The sequence below is a fragment of the Myotis brandtii genome, unplaced genomic scaffold, assembly GCF_000412655.1.
Source record: "Myotis brandtii unplaced genomic scaffold, ASM41265v1 scaffold959, whole genome shotgun sequence".
Classification (NCBI taxonomy): domain Eukaryota; kingdom Metazoa; phylum Chordata; class Mammalia; order Chiroptera; family Vespertilionidae; genus Myotis; species Myotis brandtii.
In genome coordinates this window covers 582,688-601,438 of record NW_005371966.1, presented here as the reverse complement: position 1 = coordinate 601,438, position 18,751 = coordinate 582,688, and the positions used below count along the sequence as shown (strand labels likewise).

The 18,751-nt window shown below is 52.1% G+C and overlaps 1 protein-coding gene across 1 annotated transcript in view; it reads right to left on the bottom strand.

Moving 5' to 3' along the window:
- ARHGAP4 (Rho GTPase activating protein 4) overlaps positions 1–18,751 on the bottom strand; it is a gene marked incomplete at its 5' end in the record, with an annotated part of 23,230 nt that overhangs the window by 2,235 nt on the left and 2,244 nt on the right. Inside the window, 14 exons of the mRNA XM_005886167.2 lie at positions 2,025–2,159; positions 2,242–2,319; positions 2,402–2,462; positions 3,860–3,962; positions 4,174–4,201; positions 4,481–4,565; positions 4,657–4,848; positions 5,492–5,593; positions 12,456–12,677; positions 12,760–12,888; positions 13,496–13,681; positions 13,969–14,031; positions 14,727–14,889; positions 14,965–15,172. Of these exons, the coding sequence (XP_005886229.1) occupies positions 2,025–2,159; positions 2,242–2,319; positions 2,402–2,462; positions 3,860–3,962; positions 4,174–4,201; positions 4,481–4,565; positions 4,657–4,848; positions 5,492–5,593; positions 12,456–12,677; positions 12,760–12,888; positions 13,496–13,681; positions 13,969–14,031; positions 14,727–14,889; positions 14,965–15,172 (1,755 nt within the window). The remainder of the gene's footprint in view (positions 1–2,024; positions 2,160–2,241; positions 2,320–2,401; positions 2,463–3,859; positions 3,963–4,173; positions 4,202–4,480; positions 4,566–4,656; positions 4,849–5,491; positions 5,594–12,455; positions 12,678–12,759; positions 12,889–13,495; positions 13,682–13,968; positions 14,032–14,726; positions 14,890–14,964; positions 15,173–18,751) is intronic.

Below are 18,751 nucleotides of genomic sequence, written 5' to 3'. Positions count from 1 at the left end.
CCCACCTGCCGCTCAGCCGTCCCCCACTCACCTTATCCATCTCCACATGTCGATCTGGGGAGGATGGGACCAAGCAGTGCCGTCTGTGCCCAAAAGAGCCCCCGGGTGGGGTACATAGTTCTGGCCTGCAGGGCACAGACAGTGAGCCAGGTGGGGCCCTGGGAAGTCTGCACAACCTGCCAGTGACTCCTCCCAGCCCAGGGTGTGGCCAAGAGAAAGACAGTGAGGCTGGCCCAGCGGGTCCATTATGTCCTCCTGTGGCATCCCTCACCCAGACAACTCTCCCCGCACTGGGCTTCTCTCCAGGTGCCCAAAACCTGACCCCATCCCCCTCCAGCGGGCCCACTGCCTGCTGCCTGGGACAGGCCTGGCCCCCAGAGCAGTGCTCAGGTGGGGGCGGGCAGTGAGGCCACCACAAGGGTCTTCCCGAGGGGCCAAACTCCCCTTGCTCACCGCTGGGTTATCTCCACAGCCGGGAGGCCCTCCGCACTGCTCAGCAGCTCCCCAGCCTGCAGCTCCGGGCCCACAGCCTGCTTCTCTGCTCTGGGGTCAGAAAGATGGCCTGTTTAGGGTGCTGGGGGCCAGGAGGTTTTGTGCCCTCAGTGGCAGCAAGAAGTACTCAGAAGGGCACACAGAAAGCCTACAGGCTGCCCAGCCGGCATGGCTCAGTGGTTGAGCACTGACCTATGAACCAGGAGGTCATGGTTCGATTTCCAGTCAGGGCACATGCCCAGGTTGCGGGCTCGATCCCCAGTGTGGGGCATGCAGGAGGCAGCCTATCAATAATTCTCTCTCATTATTGATGTTTCTATCTCTCTCTCCCTCTTCCTTCCTCTCTGAAATCAATTTTTAAAAATATATATTTTTTAAAAAGCCTCCAGCCCTAACCAGTTTCACTCGGTGGATAGAGCGTCGGCCTGCGGACTGAAAGGTCCCAGGTTCGATTCCGGTCAAGGGCATGTACCTTGGTTGTGGGCACGTCCCCAGTGGGGAGTGTGCAGGAGGCAGCTGATTGATGTCTCTCTCCCATCAATGTTTCTAACTCTCTATCCCTCACCCTTCCTCTCTGTAAAAAACCAATAAAATATATTTTTAAAAAATTTAAAAAAATAAAAAAGCCTCCAGACTCTGAGACTTGGGGTAGGAAAGGGCCAGTACCTGGGGGAAGGGCAGCTGTGGAGAGTCTCCGGACAGCATGGGGCACTCACTTACCCCTCAGGCAGCGTGATGTACTTGTGCGGAATGAGCCCGCAGGTGCCAGCATACTCGCCCCGCCACCAGTCGTCCGAGGCCCGCTCGTGCAGCCGCAGCACGTCCCCACGCTGGAAGGTCAGCTCCTTGGCCGTGCGGCCCGTGTAGGAAAAGCAGGCCACCGCCTCCACGACGCCCTCCAGGACTGGGGAGAAGAAGGGGTCTGAGTGGGGGGGTGGAGTGGGCACCCAGGGCAGGGCCAGGGTGGGGTCCTCCTTCCAGATACCCTCACCATCCTCCTGGGCTGGGGTCCCAGCTTCCAGCTCCGGCTCGTTCTCGCCTGCCAGTCCCTCCACCTGGGTGTCCCTGAGGCCCAGAGTAGAGCAAGGACGATGAGCATTTAGGGGGTTCCGGTGGACCGCCCCCCGAACCCCGTCCCCCAGCAACACAAAGAGCGTACCCCAGGCAGCTGGCGGAAGGCGGTGCCATGCACTTCTCATAGACAGGGCCCGGCAGCAGGGTGAGGGGTGGGAAAACCCGTGCGGGCTGCACAATGAGCGTCTGCACCAGCTGGTTCACCTGGCCCTGCAAGGCCACGGGGTCCTGCCCAGGGGGCACGGGCAGCAGCGTCGGCCCAAAGCACACGGCCAGGTTGTAAGGGTCCATCATGTTCTCATCGCTATACTGGGCCAGGCTGGGGGCACACGCGGGTCACAAGCAGGGAACTCCCTGCCCCGTGTCCCCTGCCCCCCCTGGGCAGCCCCCCTGGCCCCCGAGAAGCACTCATGGGGACCGGCCCTGCCCACCCCGCCGGCCTCGGGCCCTGGCCTTACCCGCAGAAGCCAGAAGCTCCCGGAATAGGTCCGGGGGGAAGAGTGGGGGCTCCAGGCTCCGAAAGTAGAGCTTCAGGACGCCCGCCACCGAGTCCAGGTCGCAGGCTGAGCAGCCTTCCACCAGGGGGTCCTCCCCTGAGGACAACACAGGGTGCAGGAGGCTGAGCACAGCCGGTCTGGCCAGCCTCCCACCCCACCCCACGCTTCCTGTCCCCACCTCTCTCAAAAGCATCACGGATCTCTGAGATGCGCAGCTGGGCCCCCGACACCCGGAAGATGCCCTCGTGCTGCAGGCCTGTGGGAGAACAAAGGGCTGGTGGGCACCGAGGCCTCCCCCACCCCCCAGATGGGTGCCAGGTGCCGGGTGCCAGGCTTACCGTTGAGGTTAATGAAGCGGACACAGCTCTCCACCACCAGGGGCACGGGCTGGCCTGAGCTCTGGGGACAGAGAGGGTGTTCACATTTCTCTGGACACGGCACATCCCACCTTGTCCTCTCTCTCATTTTTTGTTGTTGTTGTTGTTGTTAATCCTCACCCGAGGATATTTTTCCATTGATTTTTTTTCCAGTTAAAGGTTCTTTTTAGTTTTGCAATCGCATTCCATACGAAAGCAATAAAAACTTAACAGTCTTAACTAGAAGTTTACAATGGAATGTTGGAACAGAAAATCTGTATACATTACCATTTACAACAATTTTACATGGTAAATTAACTGTGTAAAAAAATGTTATTTCTAAATCCCTTTGCTGCTGTAACTCTTGGAGTACTATTTGTAGAAGGCCTACCTGGCACTATTTACAAATACCCAATTTAGAATGCATAACTTACATAACCTATTACTTTAGTATCTATCTTTGACTAGTCTGTGCTCTGTGTGCGGGGGGGGGGTCATTGATTTTTAGGGAGAGTGGGAGAGAGAAGGCAAGACAGAGAGAAACATCGATGGGAGAGAACACATCGATTGGTTGCCTCCTGCACGTGCCCCAACCAAGAGCCCGGGCCAGGGAGGAGCCTGCAACCAAGGTATGTGCCCTTGACCGGAATCAAACCTGGGACCCTTTGGTCCACAGGCCAATGCTCTATCCACTGAGCCAAATCGGCTAGGGCCAACTTGTCTTCTCTTAACAATGTATTATGGTTGCTGGCCACGAGGCCTGGCAAGCTGCATGCAAGATCGGCTCCCAGGTGTCTGTGTCCCTGGTGCCATTTTGGGGAGAGCCTTACACTTTCCTTGCTAACTATTGCTGGCGCGTGAAAATGTAATCCAATTCTGTATGTTGACCTCTAATCAAGTAGCATTGCAAAACTTGAATTTGTACGTTTAAATAGTCTGTCGACTCTATTTGGAATGTTTACACACATAATCACAGCATGAAAAATAATAGCCGCTGCCGGAGGCTTTCTGTGGATGCGTGTTACTAGCTAAGGACGTTCCCCTCCATCAGTGGAGGCCCCGCAAAGGCCCACCCAGGAAGGTGGGCTGACAAGTGTGTGGCAACAAAGGACACTGGGGTCATAGGCAGCCGGGCCACAGAAGTGGCCCAGGGCCAGAGAGAGACCAGAATGCAGGCCTGCATTTATTTATTTTTACACATATTTTTATTGATTTCAAAGAGGAAAGGAGAGAGAGGCAGAAACATCAATAATGAGGGAGAATCACTGATCAGTTGCCTCTTGCACGCCCCATACTAGGGATTGAGCCCACAACCCAGGCATGTGCCCTGACTGGGAATCGAACCGTGATCTCCTGGTTCATAGGTCAACACTCAACCACTGAGTCACACTGGCCGGGCAAGGGCCTGCATTTAGTTGGAGCGTGAGGCAAGGCAAGTACCTGGATAAACTTCTCCATGTCTCCCCCGAAGAGTTTATGATGATACTGGGAGCTGGGGCGGGGGTGGCGGCTCTTCTGGAATTTTCTCTGTGTGTACTGGGCGCTGTGATGAATGGGAGCTTGCTCTGAGGGTTTCGGGCATGGAGAATAGGATGCCCCACCCCAGAACCCACTGGGCAAAGTGGGAAATCGAGGCCACAGAGCAATGAGCAGCAGAGCTGTGCCCCAAGGACAAGGGAGGTGGGGCCATCACAGCTTGACCCCTGCAGAACCCCAGCTCCCTGAAACCAACCAGCCCCTCATGAAGGACTCACCAAGGCGCCTCCTGCTCCTCCTTGTCACCTGGGGAACAGAAAGTGTTGGTGTGCCTCTCGGGCCAGGAGGTCCTCAAGGCACTGCAGAGAGGAAGGTGTGGCCTGAAGGCCAAGGGCAGTAGCAGGGCCAAGGGTGCAATAGAGGCCAGGAACCTGGCTGGATTATTTCCTTCACATCAAGCAACCTCTCTGGGCAGAGAGGAGCATGGGTGGGTGGGGTTCCAAGGCAGGAGAGCCAAGGGCAGGTGCTGCTCCTGGCCCTGGGGGTGGCGTGAAAGAGACTAAGGGGGCCGGGAGTAGGGCCCACCTCGCTGAATGGCCTCCTGCAGTTTCTCATGCTTGGCCTGCAGCTTGGCAAGGATGCTCCGCCCACTCAGGTACTCCTGGAGTTTCTGGGAAGCCCCCAAAAGAACCCGCAGTTTTAGTCCCAGCTCTGGGCCCTCCCTGTACCCCACCCCTGCCCCCCAGCCTGGCTCTTCCCACCGTGATGTAGAAGGTCTCAGTCTCCTGCTGCTGGCCCCGCCTCCGGCCCGCCTGCCGAGCACCTGGGTCCGAGCTGGTGGACTTGAGGGACTCAGTGGAGGGACAGGCCTGGAAGGAGTCAAGCATGTCCCCATCTTCCAATGCCACCACTTCCAGCAGGGCCTGCAGTGTGGCCTTCAGCGTTTTGTTCACCTGGGGAGGAGACAGGGCAGGAAGAAATGGGGGACAGGCAACGGACAAGAATCCAACTCTGGCCCGGCCAGTGTGGCTCAGTGGTTGAGCGTCGACCTATGAATCAGGAGGTCACGGTTCAATTCCTGGTCAGGGCACATGCCTGGGTTGTGGGCTCAATCCCTAGTGTGGGGTGTGCAGGAGGCAGCCAATCAATGATTCTCACACATCATTGATGTATCTAACCCTCTCTCCCTTTCCCTTCTTCTCTCTGAAATCAATTTAAAAAATATATATGTATGTATTTTTTAATCCTCACCCGAGGATATTTTTCAACTGATTTTTAGAGAGAGTGGAAGAGAAAGGGAAAGACAGAGAGAAACATCGATGTGAGAGGAAAACATCGATTGGTTGCCTCCTGCATGAGCCCTGACCCAGGCCGGAGAGAAGCCTGCAACCAAGGTACGTGCCCTTGACCGGAATCAAACCCGAGACACTTTGGTCCACAGGCCGATGCTCTATCCACTAGGCCAAACCAGCTAGGGCTATAAAATATATTTTTTTAAAAAGAATCCAACTCTGAAGGAAGAGGAAGGGAGGTTATGGCCATCTGGTTCTGTGTCTCCAAGTCCCTATCCCCCACGCCAGGCCGGGCCACTCATACCTCCTCTGTTTCTATGGTTTGTCGGTCCAGGCGGCTCTGGATATTCTGGGCTCTGGGCAGAATCTCGTCCCGCAGCTCCACCTCCACCTGGATCTCAGCCACCTGCAAAGGGCAGCGTCAGGGAACTGGGGCCGAGCCTGAAGACAGAGAGCTCAGACGTGGGAGTGGGGGCAGGGGCGGGCACTGAGGTCTGCGGGGCACGAGGGAACTGAGCACATTCCACTGCCTCATGTACAGGACCAGCAGGCCTTGACGCTTTTGTACATCTGCATCCGAACAATAGCAAGGGCGCCGCCCCAAGAGAAAGGAGCATGCCCAGACTTGCGCATGGATGCTCATGGCTGCACACTCATAACAGCCCAAAGGCAGCAGCAACCCCAGTGCCCAACAGCTGATGAATGGATCAGCAAGCGTGGCGCATCCACGCTAAATAGAATGTTATTCAGGCACGAAAATGAATGAAGTCCTGGCTGATCCCTGCTACAAGGTGGGTGAACCTTGAAGACATTCTATTGAGTGAAAGAAGCCAGACACAAAGGCCGTATATTCCCTGAGTCTATTTACATAAAATGTCCAGAAGAAGCAACTCCATAGAGACAGAAAGGATATTAGTGGGTGCCAGGGGCTGGGGGAGGGGAATGCAGGGTTAAGTGTCTAATGGGAACAGAGTTTCAATTTGGGAAGATGAAAAAGTCCTGGAGGTGGATGGTGGTCGTGGTTCGTGTGCTTAATGCCACTGAACCGTACACTTCAAAAATGGTATATCTTATGTATATTTTACCACAATGATAAAAAATAATCTCCACCAAAAAAACTATTAGAAACAATAAACAAATACAGTCAAGTTGCAGGATACAGAATCAATATGCAAAAATTCATCACCTTCCTGTATACTAACAAAATTTCTTCAGAAAAAGAAATGAAGAAAAAGAAAACAATTCCTGCCCTAGCTGGTTGCATTGGCTTGGGGACTGAAGGGTCCCAGGTTCGATTCTGGTTGAGGGCACATGGCCGGGTTGTGGGCTCGATCCACAGTAGGGGGCGTGCAGGAGGCAGCTGATCAATGATTCTCTCTCGTTGATGTTTCTAGCTCTCTCTTCTTCTCCCTTCCTCTCTGAAATCAATAAACATATATTTAGAAAAAAAACACACAAAAAATAACCCCCAAAAAACAATTTCTTTTGCAATTGCAACCAAAAGAATAAAATACCCAGGAAAAAAACTTAACAAAGAACATGAAAGACCTATATACTGAAAATTACAAAGCTTTATTAAAAGAGATAGAAAAAGACATAACAAAATGGAAAAATATTCCATGCTCATGGATTGGAAGAATCAACATAGTTAAAATGGCTATATTACCCAAAGCAATATACAGACTTAATGCAATCCCATCAAAATCCCAATGTCAATTTTTAAAGAAATAGAATGAGAAAGCATCAAATCTGTATGGAACCACAAAGGACCCAGAATAGCCAAAGCAATCCTGAGAAAAAAGAACAGAGCTAGAGATATCACGCTACCTGACTTCAAATCATACTGCAGAGCTTCGATAATCAAAACAGCATGGTATTGGCAGAGAAAAAGACACACAGATCAATGGAACAGAATAGAGAGACGAGCTATAAAATCACGTGTATGCCCTAGTGGCATGGCCCAATAGTTGAGCATTGACCTAAGAACCCAGAGGTCATGGTTCGATTCCTCATCAGGGCCCATGCCCGGATTGTGGGCGTGATACCCAGTGTGGGGCATGCAGGCAGCCAATCAATGATTCTCTCTCATCATTGGTGTTTCTGTCTCTCTCCCTCTCCCTTCCTCTCTGAAATCAATAAAAATATATATTTTTTAAAAACCACATGTGCCGAAACTGGTTTGGCTCAGTGGATAGGCAGGGGTGGGCAAACTTTTTGACTCGAGGGCCACAATGGGTTCTTAAACTGGACCGGAGGGCCGGAACAAAAGCATGGATGGAGTGTTTGTGTGAACTAATATAAATTCAAAGTAAACATCATTAAAAAAAAGGGTACGGTTTTTTTTTTTTTAGTTTTATTCATTCCAACCAGGCCGGATCCGGCCCGCGGGCCGTAGTTTGCCCACGGCTGACCTAGGGCCAGGGGGAAGGGAACAATGGGGACATTATTGTTTAATAGGTATGGAATTTGAGTTTGAGATGATGAAACATTCTGGAGAATGGACAGTGTTCATGGTTGCACAGCAGTGTGAATGTATTTGATGCTGCTGAACTATACGCTTAAAAATGGTTAATAGGGAAAATTTTATGCTAGGTATATTTTACCAGGATTTAAAAAAGTAAAGTAAACCAGTGAGATGCACCTATGAAAAAACAGTGGTACAATCTGGATGTACAAGGCAGGATGATGTCTTTTTGCTGTTATTTTCTTTTCATTTTTACCTATTTATTTACTAGCTACTTATTTAAAATTTACTAGATAAATTGTATCTAATATAGTCATTCTTAAGTCTTAGAGTTATTTCTTAGAGTTACTGTAGATATTTATATGTTATAGATTACTACCATAGGCCAATTTGGAACAGAAGATTCTAAGTACACTTCCCTGTAGATTCTGTCTTAAGGAGCTGAAGGGTCCCGGGTTCGGTTCAGTCAAGGGCACATGCCCGGTTGTGGGCTTGATCCCCAGTAGGGGGCATGCAGGAGGCAGCTGATCAATGATTCTCTCTTATCATTGATGTTTCCATCTCTCTCCCTGTCCCTTCCTCTCTGAAATCAATAAAAAAATATTAAAAAAATAAATATAATATCCGAAACAATAAGTTACATAAAAGAAAATATAGATATCACACTTATGAATCTTGGTCATAGAGAACATTTTATGAACTTGACTCCAAGGGAAGTAAAGGCAAAAATAAATGAATGGGATTATATCAAACTGAAAAGCTTCTGCACAGCAAGAGAAACAGACAACAAAACAAAGAGGCAGCCAACAAGATGGGATACGATATTTGCAAATAGTAGCTCCAACGAAGGTTGTCTCCTGCACACCCCCTACTGGGGATGTGACCGCAACCAAGGTACATGCCCTTGACCGGAATCGAACCTGGGACCCCCCAGTCCGCAGGCCAACGCTCTATCCACTGAGCCAAACCGGTTAGGGTCATATACACAATTGAATACTACTCAGCCATAAAAAGGATGAAATAGTGCCATTTGCAACAACATGGATGGACCTTGAGAACATTATGCTAAGTGAAATAAGTCAGTCAGAAAAAGCTAAGAACCATATGATTTCCCTCATATGTGGGATATAAAACTGAAACTGGTGAACACAAACAGCAGTGTGGTGGTTGCCAGAGGGAAGGGAATGGGGGGAGAAGGGGTCCTAATATAAGGTGACAGGAGATTTGACTTTGGGTGGTGGGCACACAGTGCAATATACAGATCTTGTAACATAGAAACCTACACCGGAAACCTGTATGTTCATGTTGACCAATGTCACCCCAATAAATTTAACAAATAAATACTATTTAAAAGACTATCAAGGCCATAGGGAGCACTGAGGTTAGAAGACCCACCCTCTCAAAACCCACACGATTGGCAGAAAGCTAGAGATTTACTCTCGGGAAAGGATAAATCAGAGGAATGCTGGACTCAGGTCCACTAGTCACAGCTGAAGGTGATGAAACTCCCTACTGATGAGAAAGAGCAAGGCAGCCGCCGCCATCTGGAGCTGGCCGGGCACTCACAGCTGGGTCTTGGTGCTGTCCCATTGACCATAAGGAATGTCAGAGAGCATCAGCATCAGACAAGGCCCCTCTGTGACCATGAGGGGTGAAGACAAAAGCATGACCACCTTGTAATCATGTCTGCGCACAAACAAAAACGCTGTCCAAGCCACAAATATAAGCGAACTTTCCTCTGTCCCAGCTCCTGAGTGACTGCTGCTTCCTCACCGAAGACAGCTTTAGCTTCCCTTCATCACTCACCCTGACTTCCAGATAAGACCTTTTTTGTTGTTAATCCTCACCCAAGGATATTTTTCTGTTGATTTTTTTAAAGAGTGGAAGGGAGAGACACAAAGAGAAATATCAATGTGAGAGAGACACATCAATTGGTTGCTTCCCACACATGCCCCACCCGGAGCCTGCAACCAAGGTACGTGCCCTTGACCGGAATCGAACCCACAACCCTTCGGTCCAAGGGCCAACACTCTATCTACTGAATCAAACCGGCTAGGGCTAGATAAGACTTATTAAGACACACACTCAGAGTTACCCCTGCTTCCTGTCAACATCCAAGCCAGAGTCAAGCCTCTCTCCCAACTCCCCTCCCCCCATTCTAGGCCAAGTCCTAGAGTTTTTCCTTGGAACCTCTTACTGAGATGCACCTCCTCGGTTCCCCAAGGTGTGGGTCTCCCTCGCAGCATTGATGTGAGTCCCTGCCCAGCCACCCTGAGGGGTAGGGCACTGTTGACCAGCTCTGCTCACACACATCACATTTTTAAAAATTGATTTCAGAGAGGAAAGGAGAGGGAGAGAGGGATAGAAACAGTAATAATGAGAGAGAATCATAGATTGGCTGCCCCCATCATGGCCCCCTCACCCCCGCACTGGGCTTGGAGCCCACAACCCAGGCATATGCCCTGATCAGGAATCGAACCGTGACCTCCTGGTTCATAGGTGGATGCTCAACCACTGAGCCACGGCGGCTGGGCCACACCATGTATTTCATTCCCCTCTCTGTGTCTCCTCTTAAATATGAACTGATGGCCAAGTCAGCCATTTCAGGGAAACTCTAAAATGGAAGACAGATCAATTTGTTTTTTAAAACAAATTTTAAAAAATACTGGAAGAAGCTCTAGCCGGTTTGGCTCAGTGGATGGAGTGTCGGCCTGCGGACTGGGGGGTTCCGGGTTCAATTCCAGTCAGGGGCATGTCCCTTGGTTGCTGGCACATCCCCAGTGGGGGGTGTGCAGGAGGCAGCTCATCGATGTTTCTGACTCTCTATCCTTCTCCCTTCCTCTCTGTAAAAAATCAGTAAAATATACCTTTAAAAAAATACTGGAAGAAAATGCAAGGAACAGAGAAAATTGTCAAGCAAACAAAAATAAACACTGCAGAAAGATTTGAGAAGATACTGTATTCGTGAAACAAGAACAAAGGATTATTTTAAACAGGAATTTGGAAAACAAAACAGAACTCTTAGAAACAAAAGTATGAAAGTACACTTTTTAAAAAATTCAACAAGGGTTTGGAAGAGGTCGTTGAAGAAATCTCTCAGAAAGCAGAATTAAAAGGCATAGAGATGTGGAAATAGGAAAGAGCATAGATAAGGAAATTAGAGAATTAACCCATGAGGTCCAACATTTAATTACAAGAAGTCTCATTTTATTTTATTTTTCAATTACAGTTGACAGTCAATATTATTTTTATGTTCGTTTCAGGCATGCAGGAGGCAGCCGATCAATGATTCTCTATCATCACTGATGGTTCTGTCTCTCTCTCTCCCCCTCCCTTCCTCTCTCTGAAATCAATAGAAATATATTTTAAAAAGTAAAAATAAGAGCGAGCGCACAGATTGCGTGGCACGGTGGAAAAGGTGAGAGGACTATTACAGGGATATGGTGGGGCTGAGCCCTGGTCATGCATGGAAGGAAATCAGCGGAGCCTATGGAAAGTTGAAAAGCAACTAGCAGCCGCTGCATGATCTGAACACGCAGACGGAAGGTCCAGAAGCAGCAGCTAGAAGACGGGGAAGTAGCTATTTTGGGGGAGTAGGAATCAAGAACAGAAAGGGTGAGGTCAAGAATGGCTGTATGCCACTGGAAGCCTGGAGTAACCTTTGACTTTTTCTTTCTTTTTTTTTAAATGTACTTTTAATGATTTCAGAGAGAGCAAAGGAGAGGGAGAGAGAAACATCAATGAGGAGAGGGAATCACTGATCAGCTGCCTCCCACACGCCCCACACTGGGGATCAAGCCTGCAACTTGGGCATGTGCCCTGACCGGGAATTGAACCGCGACCTCCTGGTTCATAGGTTGCTGCTCAACCACTGAGCCACGCCGGCCCGGCATCTTTGACTTTTTCAACCATTATTTTGGTCAAAAGACAGATAAAATAACTGAAAGCTCCATGCAATCCCAGTCCATGCGCAATGCCCATTAGGATAAACTGATAAAGGAAAAAAATAGTGCAGAGACAAGTAAAAAGATGCCTAGTGCCTGGCTGGCATGGCTCAGTGGTTGAACATTGGCCTATGAACCAGGAGGTCACAGTTTGATTCCAGGTCAAGGCACATGCCTGGATTGTGGGCTCCATCCCCCTGCACACCCCACACTGGGCTCCATGCCTAGCCCTAGCTGGTTTGGCTCAGTGGATAGACCCTCAGCCTGCGGATTGAAGGGTCCCAGGTTCCATTCCCAGTCAGGGCACATGCCCAGGTTTCGGGCTCCATCCCCAGTAAGGAGGGCATGCAGGGGGCAGCCGATCAATGATTCTCTCTCATCATTGATGGTTCTATCTCTCTCTCCCTCTCCCTTCCTCTCTGAAATCAATAAAAACATATTTTAAAAAACAACAATGCCTAGCTATATCTTACTGCTTGTATGGTTTATTTCCCTCCAAGTCTGTTATGAAATGTCTAAAACATACAGAACAATTGGAAGAAGACTATACAGATAGCCATAAGCCCACCTACCACTTGGTGTCAACACTGGTGATATTTTTGCTGTGTTTGCCGTTGGGGTAGGTGGGTGCTCATTCGCTGAGTGAACTGCAATGAGCCACAGAAATTTGTTTGCTTCAAATGCAAGCGTGGAGACGTCATTTGCCTCAAGGCCATTGAATGAGGGTCCGAGAAATAAGCTACATTCGAGTTTCAACCCCTTAGCAAAGTGAAATTCATTGACTTACCTGAAGGGCAGAGAACGCAAAGCCCTTGGCGTCGATGCTGGGGGCATTAAGGGGCAGGGGCGGTGACCCTCACCTCATCCCCCTCATGGGGCTGGTAGTCAAAACGCTGCGGGGGGCAGAAGGCGACCGAGTGCACCTCCAGCACCTTGGCCTTGTCCCCTGGAGGATCTAGGGCCTCCACCGCCTCCTCCAGGCTGCCCAGGCCCTGCATCTGGGAGGCTTGGGTGCGGCTCTCGGCAGCCGTGTAACTCCGGAGCACCTGCCCCAGGGCCAAGTGGAACCCTGTGTCACAGCACTGGGGAGAAAGCAAGGACACGGCTCGGGCGGGCCCCAGGGCACTGGGCACCAACTCCCGCGCCTGTCCACCTCGCACTCACGTCCATGAGGTCCAAGACGTCATACAAGTAGTAGTTGCTGACTGCGGCGTTGACACTGGCCAGGCTGAGCAGGTACTCGTTGCGCGCCTTCGTGCACTTCAGTTTGTGCTCCAAGAACTTGGCCTGACGCTGCTCAGGACCACGCAAGTACAGCAGGGTCATCTACCCGGCCATCCCCCACATTCTTTCCCCCTCCCTACCCTCTCCACATGGACAGCTACAGCCGAAGTCCCACAGGCCCCTCAACAGCATGGCCAGAAACCCCGACGTGCTCAGCCACCCCTCCTGACTGCGCACAAACCCTGCAGCCTCGGGCTGGCAACCCCAGCTCCACCTCAGCTCTTCCCAGCTTGGTGCCTCTACATTCTGATATTCTTGCCACCCTCAACCTCTCCATCCTCTCTTCAAATGCTCCTTAACCCTGCACATCACCCCAGCACCCACTCTCCGTGTCTCCTTGCGCCTCTGAAACCTCACGGCACTGCAGGAGGCAGGGAGGGTGAGTGGAAAGGCCCCTGGGCTTGGAAGCACCAGAGTTCTCTTCGCCCCTGATGAGCTGGGGGGCAGACAGCCCAGGCCCTCCTCTTCCAGCCCTGCCAGAGGTCTGTGGCTCTCCCCTCCGCAGCCCTGCCTTTCCCCCACCACCTTCTAGCAGGCCCTGGTCAGGGCCAGGGGCTCAAAGGGACAAAGGCCAGGAGCCATAGCCTTGAAACTGACCCATGGCCTCCAGGCCCACCTTTTCTACCACTCGTGATCCCTTCTTGACGGAGGTCTTGCGCAGGGGCCCTGCCTCAGTCGGGGTGGTGGCCGTGGCAGGAGCAGCACTGCGGCCAGCCCGCTTCTCCTCCTGCCGCTCAGCTTCCCGGAGCTTGGCCTCGGCATTCATGCTCTCCGTGTGATACACCTGGTATGTCTTCTTGGCCTGTACGGGGGCCCAAGGCCAGGCAGCCCTGCTGAAGGCCAAGGCCACAGCCAGCCCTCCCCGTCCTCCTCCCAACCGCTCAGGGACTCAGACCTGAGAGTAAGGTAATCCCATATGAGCTCCTAGCCCACCCAGCCTGTGCCCAGAGCAGGGAGAAAGGGCCATGCTTGCAGTCCTTGAAACGTAGGGCTCTCCTGGACACCCGATCTGCCTCCTTGGGCCTGGAGGGGGTGGGGGGTGGGGTTGGGGATGTAATATGAGAGCCTCCCTCTGATTGGCATCCTCACCGTCTGAAGCTCGGACACCACCTCCAGGAGCTCTTCCTGCAGCTGCTGCTCCAGATCCTTACTCTGGGGAGGAGGGGAAACGTGACAGAATCACTGCCCCAGTGCGGCACCCACCGCTGTCCTGCGATGGTCACCGCACCTCAGCCGGGCACTCAAGGCTCCCCCCAGCCTGACACCCATTTGGTCCCTTAGCCCTCCCAGCCCCGATGCCTCTGGATTGCGTACCCACAGGCCTCCCTTGATAGATCCTGAGGCCATTCACACCTCCTAGACCCAGGATCAGGGCCTTACCTTCTTTTTTAAAAAAAAAAAATGTATTTGTATTGATTTCAGAGAGTAAGGGAGAGGGAGAGAGGGAGAGAAACATCAATGATGAGAGAGAATCATTGATCAGCTGCCTCCTGCACACCCCACACTGGGATCGAGCCCGCAACCCAGGCACGTGCCCTGACAGGGAATCAAACCGTGACCTCCTGGTTCATAGGTCGACACTCAACCATTGAGCCACGCCGGCCAGGCAGGGCCTTACCTTTTTTTTTAATTAATTAATTAATTTTTATATTTTTATTGATTTCAGAGAGGAAAGGAGAGGGAGAGATAGAAACATCAATGATGAGATAGAATCATAGATTGGGTGCCTCCTGCACCCCCCCCCCACTGGGGATCGAACCCACAACCTGGGCATGTGCCCTTGAACCCTTCGTCTGAAGGCAGATGCTCTATCCACTGAGCCAAACCAGCCAGGGCATGGGCCTTACCTTCTTGACTATGCGCCCCACATCCTCCGCAATGTGACTTAAGCGCTGGACCAGTGGCCCGGCCAGCACCTCGCTGAGGGCCGCACTGTCCCGGCTCTGCTGCCGAGTCTGCTGCAGCAACACGGCCCAGCAGTGCAAGGATGAGAGGAGGGTCGGCTCCTTCCTGGGGACAGAGGGGCACTCAGACTGGGAGCAGGGCTTGAGCCCAGGCACGGCCATCCTGCCAACCAGGACCTACCGGAAGCTTTGATACTCGCGGCTGCTGCCCCCCAGGCGGCCTCCTCGGCTGGAGAAGCGCTCGGCCAGCTTGTCCAGGCCCCGGGAGTACTCTAGCTCCACCTCGGCCCTGCGCCGCATGAACTCGGACAGCTCCTGCAGCAGCTCCCGCCGCAGCTCCCCTTGCAGCTCCAGGCAGCGCAATTGCTCACTCAGCTGCGAGCGCATCTCTGTGGGGAAACCGTGGCTCAGGCCTGGGCAGCAGGCTGTCCTGTCTGCCTGTCTGCCCTGAGGGTGATGGCTGGGGCAGGAGGGGAAGAAGGAGGCCCCCAGGGAGAAGTTCCAGGTTCAGACGTCCAGCTGGGCTCAGATCAGTCCTGAAGGTAGGGACCTCTGGGCTGAGGCTAAAGGGAACCAGCCGAGCCCAACTGGTTGAAGAGGAACAGGAAGGCTATTTCAGGGAGAGGGGAGAGCCATGCAAAGGTCCAGGGGTGAGAGGGAGCATGGCAGATCCAGGAGCCAGATGTGATGGTGAGAACACAAAGCTGCCCTAGCCCCATCTTGCCCTGTCCCAGCCAGGCGCCATTCACTTAGGCTTCCCATAACTCCCCGGTTTCTGGAAAGCCCCAGAATTGCTTCCCCTGCCACTTCCTGCCCCTTAGATGCCCAGGACCCCAGGCAAAACAGCCTCCCTACAAAAGCAGACACACGGGGCTGCACAGCATGGTGGCTGTGGCGCGCTGCCAAATCTGCAGTGAACTTGTGGCCAAGGCAGCCTCATGGCCAGGTCAACAGCCTTTGGGGGGGGGGGGGGGGGGGGTGCTGGTCAGAGCTAACAAGTGAAGGGAGTGAGGAAGCTGGCCTGTCTTCTGTCCCCAGTTCCCACTCCTGATCACCCACCCCAGGACACCCCCAGTCCCACCTCCCTGCAGATAGAGCCCCACCCGGGGCCCCCACTCTGCTGGCTTTTGACACCTTATCACTGGCTTGATTAAGCAACGCTGCTTTCCCCACACAGACCTACAGCCAAGAACCGCCTGAATGACGAGCTGAAGCAACGGCTGCAAACACTTTTGCCGCCCACTGCGTGCCCAGGTGGGAACTGGGGCTCCTGGGTAAATAAGTCACTGTCCTGGCTTCTGGCAAGCAGGTCACCCACTGACTAATCTGTCCATGTGCCTCGGGAGGGACATTAACTGCTTTCTTCATTCCGCAGAAAGTTGACTACATACCCAGTTTGCGCCAGGCGCGTTCTGGACGCAGAGAGGGCTGACCGAGCGAGCGCCTGCCCTCATGGAGCTGAGATGGGAATGGGGAACAGAGAGCTAGTGAACAGACCAGAGCAGGGGGCCGGGAAGGGTTCTTTTAGAGGAGGGTGGTCAGGAACAAGTGACACTGGAGCCGAGAACTAAAAGAAAGCAAGGGAGGAGCCGTGGGGACAACCGGGGGGAAGAGCATTCAGGCAGAGGGAACAGTGAAGGTGGTTGGAGCCAGTGTGGCTGGTCAGCGGTGCCAGGGGAAGTGAGGGAGTCTGAGAGGCTAGTGGGGGGCACAGGGAGCCTAGGCCAGGAGGAGGTCAAATGCCAGAGGGAAGCGCCCAGCCCAGTTGGCCGCTACTGCACCAGTCCAGGCAAAAGACAATAAGGGCTCGGTCCAGGGAGCCAACCTGCGAGGATTGGTGAAGTGGCTTTGAGAGGACTCCACTGTGGACAGTTCAGTCCCGGTACCATTTGGATTTCTGTGCCGCCAGTGACTTCCCAGGGGTGTGGCATGTGGAGCAGCCCTAGTGGGTTCTGCCTGCTGGGCACCCCCATCTCCAACTCTGATCCCCCTTTGTGGAACACCCCTTCCTATTCCCGGCCCCTGGGTCCCTCTCCCTGACTCCAGGTGCCCCAGATGTGGCTGCATCCATAACTAGTCCCTCGACCCCTTCACCCCCACCATTGGCTCAGTGATGGGCACAGGGGCCACAGTCTGCACACTTTCACTAAAATTACTGAAAAGATGCCCAGCCAGCATGGCTCAGAGGTTGTGTCAACCTATGAACCAGGAGGTCCCGGTTCGATTCCCGGTCAGGGCACATGCCCGGATTGCAGGCTCGATCCCCAGTGTGGGGTGTACAGGAGGCAGCCGATCAATGATTCTCTCTCATCATTGATGTTTCTACCTCTCTCTCTCCCTCTCCCTTCCTCTCTGAAATCAATAAAAAATATAATTAAAAATAAATAAAATAAAATTAGTGAAAAGGTGCTCTTTTTCCACTGAGGGGTCAAGCTGGGTAAATGGAAGCCTGGGGAAGGCAGGAGTGGGGGGTGAGGGGCAACTTCCTGACAGGGAAATCAATGCAGACCAGGGCAGAGGCAAGCAAGACAGGGTCTTTCTATCATCTGAGGCTGGGCTCCAGTGGCTGACTCTCAGCTCCGCAGGCCAGGTGGAGTGCCTTCATTGATTCGGGGTAACATTTTGCGAATAAAAGTAAATTTCATTTCATTGCGAGAAACGTCTGAAACCTCAAAGCTCACCTCACCTTCCTCTGGCATCTGCCCCGCCTTCCTGGAGCAACAGCTCCCTGGGGACAATGACAGTTCTGAATGGACCAGCCTGCCACACTGTTTCATTTATTCTTCAGGGCAGCCTTGCCTGGATCAGGATCCAGACATGCGCACTGGCTGGTGTCAAGTAGGAGACTTGGGAATTAGCGCTCTCTAAGCACCAAGACCTGGTGCCTGGTCCCAGCCTCGAGGCTATGTCTCTGTCCACCTCTCAGATCTCAGCTCAGATGCATGCATCAGAGAACCCTTCCCTGACCTCTTCCCAAACTAGGACTGGCCCTCTTCCCACCCCCTTTCTAGACATCCGGGCTTTCCCTTTATAGTGGTTAGATTCATAATTAAAATTGTGTGATGTCACCCATCCAGTGTTGCTCAATGGTTGAGCATCAACCTATGAACCAGGAGGTCACGATTCAATTCCCGGTCAGGGCACATGCCCGGGTTGCAGGCTTGATCCCCAGTGTGGGATGTGCAGGAGGCAACCGATTAATGATTCTATCTCATCATTGGTGTTTCTCTCTCTCTCTCCCTCTCTGAAATGAAAATGTTATTTTAAAATAAAAATAATTGCCCTGGCCAGTTTGGCTCAGTGGATGGAGCGTCGGCCTGTGGACTGAAGGGTCCCAGGTTCGATTCCGGTCAGGGGCATGTGCCTTGGTTGTGGGCACGTCCCCAGTGGGGAGTGTGCAGGAGGCAGCTGATCGATGTTTCTTTCTCATCGATGTTTCTAACTCTCTATCTCTTCGCCCTTCTTCTCTCTAAAAAATCAATAAAATATATTTTTTAAAAATTGTGTGAGGGCATGTACCTTGGTTGCGGGCACATCCCCAGTTGGAGATGTGCAGGAGGCAGCTGAGCGATGTTTCTCTCCCACTGATGTTTCTCACTCTCTATCCCTCTCTTTTCCTCTCTGTAAAAAGTCAATAAAATATATTTTAAAAAAATAAAAAATAATAAAAAAAATTGTGTGATGCCTTGTTTACTAGATGTCTCTGAGCTGTAAGGACGGAAGCGACTGGTTCTCTTTTACTCAGCAAAAGAAACAGAATAGATGTATAGAAAACATCTGTCATAAGGAAGGATGGAATCCACTGTGCTTGGGCCCCACCAGCACTTCCTGTGAGCAAGGCCTAGGTCTCACTTCTGCTGACAAGCAAAGCAGAAGAGAAGATGGCCTCCCGACCACGACTCTGCTGACCTGTCAGAATTTAGGGTGCCAAGACAGTGATCCTGTTTTCTAGCCTGGTAGGAAGTTTC